Source organism: Crassostrea angulata, chromosome 6 (genome assembly GCF_025612915.1).
Source record: "Crassostrea angulata isolate pt1a10 chromosome 6, ASM2561291v2, whole genome shotgun sequence".
NCBI classification, from domain to species: domain Eukaryota; kingdom Metazoa; phylum Mollusca; class Bivalvia; order Ostreida; family Ostreidae; genus Magallana; species Magallana angulata.
The window spans coordinates 38,794,354-38,807,187 of NC_069116.1; the positions used below are offsets into that span (position 1 = coordinate 38,794,354).

Below are 12,834 nucleotides of genomic sequence, written 5' to 3' on the forward strand. Positions count from 1 at the left end.
ATGTTAATTTTAGATTTTTACAACATTTTTCTCTCTCTTTAGATGATGATGAAGTCTTAAACTGGTGGTCATTAAAAAATAGTACCGTGCGCCAAACCAGAACCATCATAACCCAACAGTCATTCATAATGGCTTCGCATGCATGACATCGTCGTTGTACTTTTACCTTCGGAATTTATGACTTTATATTTTGTCATGTAATTACATAATTACATATTCAATGTGTCGCTTCCCATTTGTTAAAGAATGGTTTAATGAGATGCAAACAGCTAAAAATGGCGAGAGTAAACGAGAGACAAGCGAGGCTTACCTGGGATTAAAAAAAAGAGAGAGAGAAAAATGACGAGACTATCGGTGATTTCTATTCATCTCCACGTTAGTTTTTATCATTGCAAAAATGAAACAAATTATTCCGATCTATAATACATTTCATTTATACCTCCACAAGTATATTTATGAAATAAAAACATTTATAATGTTTATCGTTAAACTCTTAACAGTAATGTACGATTACAAGTCTTTGTTGTTGAAAAAAATGGGAAAATTAATAAAACCAATAAAAAACTTAAGTCCAAACGTTAAAAGTATAAGCACATCTCACAACAATAATAATCTTCATGAAAAAAGTGTAGAAAATATTGTAATATTATTAAAAACGCAACACGGCTGTTCAAACCGAGGTGTGAAAATGTTAAATGATACTAACGATGTGGGCGGCGACTCGCAACGCCCGTCTTTCATTGATCAACAAAAGTGGGCGGGGCTTCATATTTAAATGAGGAGGAGGGTTGATGCTAAGTGAAACAAAGACCAATCACGGTTCAAATTTCTTCAAAAGTATAGTCAAATGAGACGGAAGTTAGCAGGTTTACAAAGTGTTTATGGGTCAAAAACTTTTACAGCAAAAAATCCATAAAGCCCTATGTCCGACTCTATCACCTGCATATATGACAAGTCGGAGCGGATGTAAATATGTGTTAGTTTGTTGGCGGATAGTTCAGTGCTGAGCTGGGATACAAATTCATTTTCTATCTAGTGATTATCTTGAAAAGTCAAGAGTTGTATAAACCTGACTTGCCAGTCCATTCAAGCGGACGAGTTTGTTATTATTATTTGACTATGTCTATTTCCCAAGTTGTTCCTTTTCCAATTCCTACTGGAACTTCAACACAGGTAAATACGTTTTGATTTTTTTTTCTCTTTCTCTCATTCATATTGTTATCTTTTATCTTTTGATGTTGTTGTTGCACCGCGGTTTCATCTCTGGACGAAGTGTAAATATTTCATCCTCATCTTCATCCAAGATGAAGGAAAGCTAACGTTCTCCTTGTATAATCAGTTATTTAACGACTAATTAGTTCAAACTTATACTTTCACCCAGTATATGAAATTATATAAAAATTGGGAATTTTGAAATATTTTGGGAATATTTTTTTTCTCAGATGACCAAGACCCCTAGTCCAACTTCCAGCAGGAGCTGCTGTGAGAATGGTCGGCCCATCATGGCAGACCCTCACACTGGACAGACGATCTGCTCATGCCAGTACAACCCAGCCCTCCTGGGCTACTCCAGGCTGGCTGGACTTCCCGAGGGCGTCTATGGAAGCCCTGCCTACACTGCCCAAGGATTAGTCCCTTTTGCTTCGGAAGGATCTGCTTTTTATTCTCCTCTTGTAAGTATTCTGCAAAAATATTCGAATAATTAGAAAAATTGTCACCAATAGTTTAGGGGCTTGAAATAGATATGTTTTTATTTCAATTTCACTTTGAGATTTTGAACAAAAATGTCCATCTAGTTTGAATAAGAATTAAATATCTTAAATGTTGATTTCAACGAAAGTGTAGGTATCTGAACCAGAGTTTAAAATCAAAGAACAGGAGGAAAAAAAAACCAGTTCTTAAAAGCATTATATGTAATAGGAAAAAGAGATAATTATAATGCTGATTTGGCAATAATTTGAGTGTACAAATTCTAATAACCTACTCAATAAAATCCCTTTTATCTCTAAGGCATGTAGTCAAAAAATAAAAAAAATATGCAAATATATATTGATGTTAAATTTTTATAATATTTTTCTTCCTTTGTAGACCAGTGGTCCCTATGATATTAAGGAAGCTACGGAGGCTTGGAGAAGCCTCGCTGCAGCTCAACCCGGGGCTTGTTTCCCGTACGACCCTACCATGTCAGTGTACCCTTATGGCCCTGGGTAGGTTTTATTTATCTTTCAAAAATTAAATAAAAATACTTTTAAAAAATCTAGAGAAAAAAACTCTAGATAAAAATGCTCATGGTAAAATTGGATGTCTATTATCTATCTTTTAAAAAATTATATAAAAAAAAAAATATAAAGAAAAAAATGTACAGCTCTGGATAACAATGCACTAGGTGAAACAGGGTGTAATCGTTGACAGAGCCTAAACTGCACACCTGTATCTGTCGATATCTCGGTCAAGATTAGATTTCTTTTCCTATGTGCGGTCGTGATAACTGAGCCACAATTGTCCCTCTAAAAAATGTGCTTTGTATTTCATCGGGTGATATGGTGTGAAAAACAAGCCCAGAATAATTTCAAGTATTTTGCATTCATTTCATTTTTTTCTTTTCTTCTCTCTCTCAAGTATTTTTTTTCTCCTGCATATTTTTCATGCCATCAATCTTTATTATTTTTTATCCTTTAAATGATGATATTTTTATGTATCATATTCAATTATCGCCTTTTTCGTGAGTTTAATTGTAAAGATAAATCAAGTGATTAAGACCTGGGTGATTGCTATTCTTTATTCATAAAGACTGGCTCTGTACGCTTCATCGGCGCTTCCCATTTAGTTTAACACGACGGCTGATGTCTTCATAACCACAATGTTAAACCGGGCGTTAAGCCTGATAATCTAGATTTGAAAGCAGAGAATGGCCCGCGTTCGCTTGATTAAATTTTATTTATCAACCTTTCAATGTTATGATTCGGATGAGAAAGACAATCGGTGAATATCAATTTCCACTAAAATCGCCAGAGGAAAGAAAATCACAATGTGTCCTTTTCGATTTTCCCTTCAATGTCTGCTATATTTTGTTAAAAAAAATAATAACTATTCTTAAACAAAGAATTATCATTCATATATAATTATTATTCAAAGAAACAAAACAATGAATGTTTTTCCCTATGTTTTATTTCACGATTTTTTTTAAAAATTACAGATATGGTGGAATTGACCTAAACGCACGACGCAAAAACGCCACACGTGAAACCACGAATACATTAAAAGCCTGGTTGTATGAACACCGAAAAAATCCCTACCCCACAAAGGGCGAGAAAATCATGCTGGCCATCATCACCAAAATGACTCTGACACAGGTCTCCACCTGGTTCGCTAACGCCAGAAGAAGACTGAAGAAGGAAAATAAGATGACGTGGTCCCCGCGAAATAGATCTGAGGACGATGCAGACGATGATCTGGACAATGATGAGGAGGACGATTTGTTGCGGAAAAACGACTGTATCGTCGATAAAAAAGAATCCAGCAACAAAATTGAAGAGTCGTCAAAAGGTAATTGAAGTTAATATTAAAATTCATTTTTTTTGACGAAGAACAATGTTAAATAAATGGAGAAAATCAAAAGAAAACCAAAACCCCCGAAATCGTTATAATATTTGAATGCAGAATTGCATATATAGAAGATAAATAGTTTAATTAATTAACGTAAGCATTTACTCAGGTGTATTATACAAAATAATTTGACATTAAACAAATGTTTTTCTAAATATAAAATGATCTTTTTAAAACCACAGGCAGACAATATTAATGCACTGACTCTATAAACCGACCATTCAGAAAACCTCACCCATTCCCTAAAGAAACATTTTTAAAGTCAACTTTATAGCTGGTTTAACGACCAGATAATGTTCTTTTAAATAAATGAGCAATGGATTAATCAAAAAAAGTAATTTCCCTTTAAAATAAAAAAAAAATAAAAATAATGGAGTTTTAAGCTTTTTTTCACATCCTTTGTTTATTTCTCCAAATGACGATTCTTTTCGATTATAATGATCTATGATGATGGCCAAGTAGGAGTTACTCGAGCCGGTCCATGAAATTCACCTGGATTATGAATAATGTAGAGTTCCTTTTGAACAGACGGCTTCACGGAGTCTCTGTCAGAAAAATACATAATTCATAAAGTCTCTTAGTTAGAACAATAAAAGCCGATCAAAATAAGATAGGAGCCTAAATAAAGAGACAAAAATCCCAGATTTATAAAGTTGATATTTTTTTTTTTCCTCCAACGAGACTTTTAAGTTTGAAAGGGAGATTTTTTCCAATGATAATTTTTCCACGTTATGTGCCTATGTATTATCCGATTTAAATCAGAGATGCCCCGAAGGAAATTTTGACTATCATTAGTATTGATGTTAATGAAGTGAGAGTTAAATCCGTTAAAGGGTTTATCCTCCAGGATAACAATTGATATCTTTGTTTATATATACTAATCAGTCGTTATAAAATAAATTCAATCGCGTTTATTTATAACATCCCAATGACTCTAAAATATTCTGAAATATTTTTCCTACAGAAAATTTTTATTTATGTATATTAATTAACGATTTCTGTCAATCGGAAAATTTAGTTTAATCCACAAAAATTTCATTTCTAATCTGTATTCAAAAAGCATAAAAAATGTCAGAAATTTAAAAAAAAAGCAAGTCTCTTTTCTATTTTTATTCGACACTGCATTAAACTTTGTAACCACATTATGCAAATATCTGTTGTAGAACATGTATAATAATATTTTGAATACAATTAACTTCAAGTTTATTTCATCATTAATATGCGATGACAGAAGCTTTAATGAGTAACAAGATATTTCTATGTAAAGACTAATTAACTTTATAATTCAAGTTTTTAGTGTGAGTGTAGAGGTTACACTCAATAATTACTCATTTTACAAATTTTCAGACAACCCTTAACGACCCCAAAACAGCAATTTATACGTTGCTCTAACTTACACAATATTTTGTGCAGGAATAAAATTACTTCGACACGTTGACCTGATATTTATAAGCATTAAAGCAGGACTTCATTCAATGAAAGGGTCTAAATTTAAAAAAATTAAAACAGTTAAGAAGGAAAAATAAAATCTTATAATATTGAAAAGTTGAAATATTTTTTTTCTTAATCAAAATTTATTTTATTTTTACAGACTGTGAAGATCGAGAACTAAATGAGAAAATTATCAGCGTGGACGAAGATGAAGATTCTAATCTGAGTTTTGAAGAGAGAGACACGCGACAAAGAGTGGATTCCCTGAGCTCAGAAAGCGAAAGTTTATCGAATAAAATTCTTCGAAGGGAAGCAGATGCGCCTTCTCCAAATCTCAGCATTGGCGAAGATTCAAGATGTAGCGACTTGGCCTCTCCTCGGTGCTCCAGCGCTGTCACGTGTTCACCCCAACCTATTAAAACTGACACAAATTCTACCCAAAATCAGGACAATCGATCCAAAATTTGGTCTGTGACCCAGTTTCTGAATAATTCGTCCTCATCCGATGACGAAAAGGACGAAGAAGTGAAAAAACCTATTGTGACGTCATCGATGTCAAGTCGAGGCTCCCTTGTCCCTCATAGTGCTTCGGACTTGTATTACCTTACCTCCACAGCTAGTCACATGATGAGGGCCGGCCGGTACGGCGGTTTTGGCCCTTACCCCAGTGCTTTGTCGTTGGCACATCCGCCATTGTCGTACCCTTACATCCTGTCCTCTCACGCCGCGGCAAAAAGTTCTCTGGGCGGATCTCATTTCCCGTTTTCTGGACCGGAAAACCTGTCCAAATCTGCAGAAAAACTCGTAAGGTCATCTAGTTCTCTATTTTCCCCTGCAAGAGACATTGATGTTGTTCGTCCCTAGATAAATTATTGTTCTTCACATCCTATTACTTCGTCGTTGATTTATTATAATTATTAAAGTAAATGTATGTTTTATCTAATTTTGACTTGTTGTGTTTGTACACTTGGCAAGAGAAAGGATTTCATAGAAAAAAAATCGTAGGTTTTTTGCAGCAAAAATTCTTTTATTTACATTTGTTTTTACTGTAGAAGAAAGGGAAAGTGTATCAATTTGCAAAACCACCCATTTTCCTCACAAAGCAGACCGCTTGTATTTCGTCGTTTTTTATGAAACGTGATATTTATGGTTGAAATAACATTTCATTAGAAAAAATGGTACATATCACACAAAGCCTATAAATGTCTCCACAAAATTTTCTGAAGTGTATAGGAAGCCTGTTTTGAATATAAACCCCCTTCGCATCTGTGAAATAGACAAAGGCATATTGCGATGAACACTGATGGAAAATTGCCCAAGAGGAAATCGGATGTATTTTACTGCAAAATACATAGAAATTTACAACCGAGTCTGAAACTTACAATTTTTTTATGACATATCAAAAAAACCCGGATTGCGTGTTTGTTTTAGTTAACAGGCTTTATATTTGATACACAAACTCCTTTAGCTCTAAATACACATGAGAACGAAGGAGAAAATATGGTGTCCGTTGATTTTATTCGTCTGTTTAAAGACTCGCATACACACACATAACGAATCGATCCATTTGTAACATTTCTAATTAATGCACACGTACACACGACAAACATAGATGTTGGTTATACAAGCAAATGCATTTTTATTGAGGGGAGACATTTCAGCCGTGGATTGCTCTGTGACGCAGCCCAGCTGTTGCTGTTCTTGCGTGTAGGTTGCTCTGAGGTCTCCTACACAAGACATATTGTCACGCAACACTGGACAAAAAATCTTTCATCCGAAGCCAAGAATCATTTGACAAATAAAACGGAGCGAGAAAAAAATTAAACCATTATTATTATTATCACTCTGAAAGGAAATAGAATTTAAATCACCACTATAAAAGGGCACTTATAATAAAAAAAAAAGACATTCCCTAATTTACATTTTAGAAAATCCGTCTTAATCCATTTTCTGTTGTTATGAGCTTGATTCTTTTGCTATGGTAATTGATCTACGAGAATTTCATATACAATCTTTAAATCGCCTTTAAACCTCTCAACATGGTTAGAACACCTGTTTGAGTAATAAGAAAGCATTTAATGATTGGCTAATATTCAAATGATTAAAAAAAAAAAAACGATGTCAAAGACGGATTATGGATGGCATATCTGATATTTTGTTGTAAATTGCCACATCCCATCAAATGAAATCGGAAATGAGCGAAGGGTGGGGTGGGGATGAAGGGGGGGGGGGAGTGATGGTCACGTTTTCAATAATTGTGTTACTTAGTGTTAAAGCCGCAGCATTTTTATATAAAGCATAACCGCAACATTTTAATAATCAAAATTTAAGACCTTCGTATGCTAAATTTGTATTTTATTTGTTTTTGTGGCAATTAAATAACAAAAAAACACGTGTTTTCCCCGCATGATGAAAAATGTAAAAATAATATTTACCGCGTAATTATAGACATGGATAACCTCATATATATTGTCCACAGTATAAAGAGAAATGACAGGACGCAATTTTAACATTTTATTCCTTTTCTAGCTTCTAATTAGACGTAGATGTGAAACTAATGAACGATATGTAGTGTTTTTTGTAAAAGGTCGACCTTATCAAAATGGACGCCCATATTACATTTATTTTCCCCATAACTTCATATAGATTAAAAAAAACCCGGAATTGAATCAAATATTCAATATAGTTACCCTTGTTTAATACATGTAAAAAAAAATGAATCGACAATTAATGAGTTTTTCCTAATAACGAGCAGAAACGTCCATATACGATACGCCGCTACGGACAACCAATGATGCTAAAGACCCAACTTTGTCTCTTACGACAAAAATGATATATATGATCTATATATCAAATTTCTTGTCAAAACGAGGCTACCATCCAGCGCAGAATCTGGACATGATTAACAGACATCAGCATGTAATGTCGAGGTTATATAAAGTAATGTGGGATTCAGGTGTGCCTATTTGTCGCCCTTAATGGGACACGTTCTTTGATCCCGTCTTTTTCTGCCGCCGCACTCTGACAACGACTTCACGCGAAAAGTGTCCGCAGCGGTATTTTTTTTTTTTACGTTGCCGCAACTCTTTTTCAAATGTAAGGTTTAGGTCAAGATAGTTCAGTCTTTAAGAAAACCATGAATTAATGACTTGACAGTGTATGATAAGAGAATGATAAATGAAACTTCAAAAATACTTGTTGTGGTCGCTTAGGAAAATTGTATGGTTCCCTTTTTTAATTTATTGTTTTGCGTTCTACTTTGTATTTCATTATATCATTATAATTTCGTCACTCATACACTGTTATCTAGATAAAAAGGAAATGTATCTTTTAGACGATATGTTGATTTTTCAAACCTGCATGCACGCAAGCTGTTCGTTTAGTTTACGAGTTTCTCGCAAGCAGAAAAATTACATTGCTAGTAGATTAGCAAGAAAAATAACTAAGGGTTAAATTAATACTAATTATTTATTAATGAAAGCAAAAAATTGCACGCAACAACAATAAAATAAAGAAAGAAAAAAAATTCGCCTGTGACTAGAAAATTTTATTGCAGCTATAATTGTACTAACGATGTTGCTCTATTGGTTCTAACAGTGACAAATATTGCATACAAAAAATGAAATAATTTTCTAAGAACTATTAAGTCTATTTGAAGCAAGGTGGACGGTTGAATGCTGAATTTGACAAATTGTGCGTGCTAATTCTATCTTACCTAAAAATAAATATAGTTTTTTTTTATACTTTCAACTCTGTATGACTGCTTTTTTCAGCGTATGGTTAAGACAAAATTGCAGAATATGATGAAAACAACAGTCGCATCCGAAATGACCAAAATGTCTTTACAAATGTTTACACAAGATTGTTTATCAAAGACAAAATCATGGTCAAACATTTGAACAATCGTCTTTGTTCAAGTCCCCCCAGATAACATTTCAAGATACATGTAAGTTTGACGGAGAACCTCGGGTATTCTACAAGGGTCCACACTTCAAAATTTCGAGTTTTCATCCCGATAGGATCAGGGTATTGTCTCCCAAAAAAAACATGCCTGTCAATTTGTTACTGTTGTACTGTATCTATTGCAGGACTGACAAGATGTCTTGTTCAATAATCCTTGGCCTTACGCATCACGCAGGCCCAATGACATATTCAACCAACGTACTATCATGTTAAGTTTAGCATTAAATTGAATCCGGACCGATAGGCTCAGGAGATACCGGAATTTGTGTGGTCCCCGGGTATCTGATCCGTGTGTTATTATTTCCTTGTCGCCTCGTGACAATGAACAAGTTTGTTAGGCATTTAACAGGTAACGAGATCAGTGATCAAGATGTTCGGGCTCTAATCTTTCGACTAGCTTGATCATAATTACACACACATCCAGATTAATTGATTGTAATGCGACAATCGCTTCTGGTTCTCTCTATAAAACTAGACGACATAATAAAAAAAAAACTTGGACAAAAAAATCCAACATGTCAGTACTGACTTCATCGTATTATTCTGAGATACCTTATACACCGGAGACAATTTAAGATTTTTTTTTGTTTGTAAGCACGCAGGTATTATAACGTGTCAGGTAGTAACAGGCTAGATTTTTGATATCTTAATGAAACATCGCTTATTTATATCTATTTAAATTGTCTATTCTTCTTGTTTTGTAATTACCACAAACACACCGTGTTTCAAGTCGAGGAGCGTACAAACATAGTTAACGTGTTATCTAATTAATCATTTTGAGAAGTTGGACCTGCTTTCAATATACAGAAAAGTACATATTTTACATACAGCGCGCGGCACGGATTAAGCTGGAGCCGGGGTTCTCAGAAAAAAAGTTATTTTTTTAACGGTTCCTAAAATTTGTGTTGATTATCCCTCATCATATTAAATCACCTTTCAAAATTTTAAGGAATTCAAATTTATAAACAAACCAATTTGCATGAAGATAAAAATCAAACGTGAACTTCTTGTTGACAAGATTTGGGGGAATGACGTCAAACATAAGACAATATTTGGTCCCGTTTTCTAATTATTTTGATTAAAATAGCACAGTGTCTCAAATTAGAAAGTGCTTACAAAATATTAGTATTTATATACATTTATGTTTATAACCGTTTTTGTCACACGTGTCTTCAATCTTTTCATCAAACAAAAAATGAAAGAATATTGTTTTTCTTTCACACAAGGAAATACTCTATTAACTATATAAGAAAGTAATTAAATTAAATTGTTCATTATTAAGGCAAATTTTGTAAATATAATTTAGAATTGCTAAATTGCTTACAATCCAATCTAGAATGGTTTTAAAAGTTGATATTTTTGTTACATTGAAAGTTAAAAATCAAAGATTTCTAAACTTTTCTGTAACAATGATTGTTATAGATAAGTTTAGAAATCTTCCTTTTTTAACTTTTAATGTAAAATTTAATCTAAAATTTCCATATAAGTAAATCTTTGAAAAATTATATAGATAGTATAGATGAAACAGTTTTTAAAAGACACATATCCATCAAAGCTACAGAGGAAAATAAAGTTTTCACCAACATGCAAATAGCAAAATATATTCAGTAGATTTTAATTTAAATCTATGCATTATGATAACCCACTTGCATTTCTTTTTTCTTCTTCCTCTTTTTTTCTCAGCTGTATTTTTATTTTTGGTAATGAACTTATTCACTCGAAAGCTGATTCTTTCGGACCAACTTACCTCGCTCTTAATGACAATATGTACCGATAAATTTTTACTTCAGACAGAAATGGTTAAAAAAAAAGCCAATTGGTATACAACAGTACAACCAAAGGTCCCGTGTTTCTATCGTGTTAAGGGACATTTGGGTGGCATGTTTTTAGGATGATCTCATACCTGTAAAGAGATTACCTCGATTACATACAATTGCGTGAAACATTAAAAGATTAGCCCAAGAACCATCTTGTCACGAGCGCAAACACAAAAGAAATGAACTGGGAGCAGAGATGCGTTGGGAGGACACTCAATGTAAACCTGGGTGCTTAATCGTGATAGAACCCTAGACCAGAGCGGGATACCCACTCACCCGTAGTAAAGGTGGCCGGTTTTCGATGATTAACCCACCTGGATTATCTGAAGGTGCTTACTGTTTTGTTGCAAGGAGCACTGTCAATGCGTCTTGTTTTGCGTGGTGGTTTTTTTTTTAACTGCACCTTTTATCTGATGGCATTGTATACTAACAAGATATCATATTTAATTAAACATGGAATCAAATCCAGGGGAGCGATAAAGGTGTCGGTTTGTTTGTGTGAAGGAGTTCGGGGTTTGTTGGGTCTTTTATCTTATCACCATCAGGTAGATACATTGTAACAAATTAAAACAATGGACGATTGACTCACAACGAGAGGACTGACTACAATAGATGTCTCACCGTAAGCTGTAAACAGTTGTTTGTACATTGTCGCAAACAGGAGAAGAAGCAAAGATATCTACGATCTGAGGAATGCAGACAATTATTGTCCATCTAAACAGATTCATGCTATTCAACGTATCTAAACTGTGAAAAGGTTAAAAGATTTTCAAAAATTCGTTGCGTCTTTTTTTCTTATTTAATCTTCAAACAGAATCTTATCATTTTCATTCGTTACACTTGATCGCTTTAATTATTTTTTTCTTATCAGAAATTCTTTGAATTTTTATCTAATTGAATAAACAACTAGGAAATAATCTACACGTCTTGTCTATCAGTTTTTTTTTTCAAGTTTAATATAACAGTAGATATATATAATCAATTACGACTTTCATAGATTAAACAGTTTTGGATTGAATCTTTCCAATTTTTCAATTCTACATATTTTTATGGTGGATAGAAATCTATTTAAAATTCGAAATTCATTATTTCATTGCATTTATTACTGGTATTTGATATGTTAAAATAGCGTTTAATCCTCTACCAAGATATACTTCAATGTTTTAGAGAAAAGAAATCTTAATTTTAAGAATTCGGAAACGGTTAATTTAACCAAAGGTTAAATATCATCAAACAAATTGTGTGGCGTTAAATAACACACCATCCCCTAATTTTTACAAATACCACACCTGTTGGTTACCTGGTGAACAAGATTTAAATCATCATATATTTAAAAGGTTGTTCACTTAAAAAGAAAAACCGAGCAATACCAACCACAATAATATAAACCACAAAAAATTCTTCCTTCATGGAAGCTATTGAACATTTTTTTTCCAGTTAACCGATTTGATACAAAATTTAAATAAAGCTATACTCCCGAGAAAGTCTGAATTTTATGTCTTTCGAACCCGTTAAATGTTCGTGATGTTGCATGCAAAACGTCCGGATGTTGGCGAATTGTTACAATGTAACGGGGCCCCGTGGAAGCATGTTCAGTAGGAATGCATGGTCATTTTCTCAATTGCTACAGGAAGTGATCTACGTTTTTTCACCCGCTTTTCTGTCAATCAGAGACGAAGATCCGAAACGAATCGATGCAACGTTATATAGCAAAAAGAACAGTTGGGTGAACATCGCACGACCATCAACAAGTTCATTCTCTTGTACTATGTATCGTCTTATGATGGGTTTTTCTGTTTTTCTGCTTTATACAGAATTATATTAGAATTGACAAAAATATATATGTCTGTTGCGTTTGTTCAAGATACACGAATAAAATGTGCATTACATGTATTACATGGTCGTTTAAAAAAAAAATTGTCATCATACTATTTTTGTATATATTTTTCATCATTTATAGAAAACACGAAGTGTCTAGACAATAAAAAAAATCCCCGAATTTTTTTTTTCAAATCTA

The 12,834-nt window shown here is 33.4% G+C and overlaps 1 protein-coding gene across 1 annotated transcript; it reads left to right on the forward strand.

Annotated features, from left to right (window-relative positions):
* The first annotated feature begins 852 nt into the window (after nt 1-852).
* LOC128188599 (iroquois-class homeodomain protein IRX-6-like) lies at nt 853-5,980 on the forward strand. Its single transcript, XM_052859749.1, has 5 exons — nt 853-1,173; nt 1,443-1,673; nt 2,089-2,207; nt 3,197-3,546; nt 5,198-5,980. The coding sequence occupies exons 1-5, from the start codon at nt 1,120-1,122 to the stop codon at nt 5,899-5,901; spliced, it is 1,458 nt and encodes a 485-aa protein (XP_052715709.1). The 5' UTR covers nt 853-1,119; the 3' UTR covers nt 5,902-5,980.
* Nucleotides 5,981-12,834: the final 6,854 nt, after the last annotated feature.

Bases quoted from the DNA above. Each gene is read 5' to 3' on its own strand.
- LOC128188599 (XM_052859749.1), top strand. From the start codon at position 1,120: ATGTCTATTTCCCAAGTTGTTCCTTTTCCAATTCCTACTGGAACTTCA. The intron at 1,174-1,442 runs GTAAATACGTTT...TTTTTTTCTCAG, and splicing joins CTACTGGAACTTCAACACAG to ATGACCAAGACCCCTAGTCC. The intron at 1,674-2,088 runs GTAAGTATTCTG...CTTCCTTTGTAG, and splicing joins CTGCTTTTTATTCTCCTCTT to ACCAGTGGTCCCTATGATAT.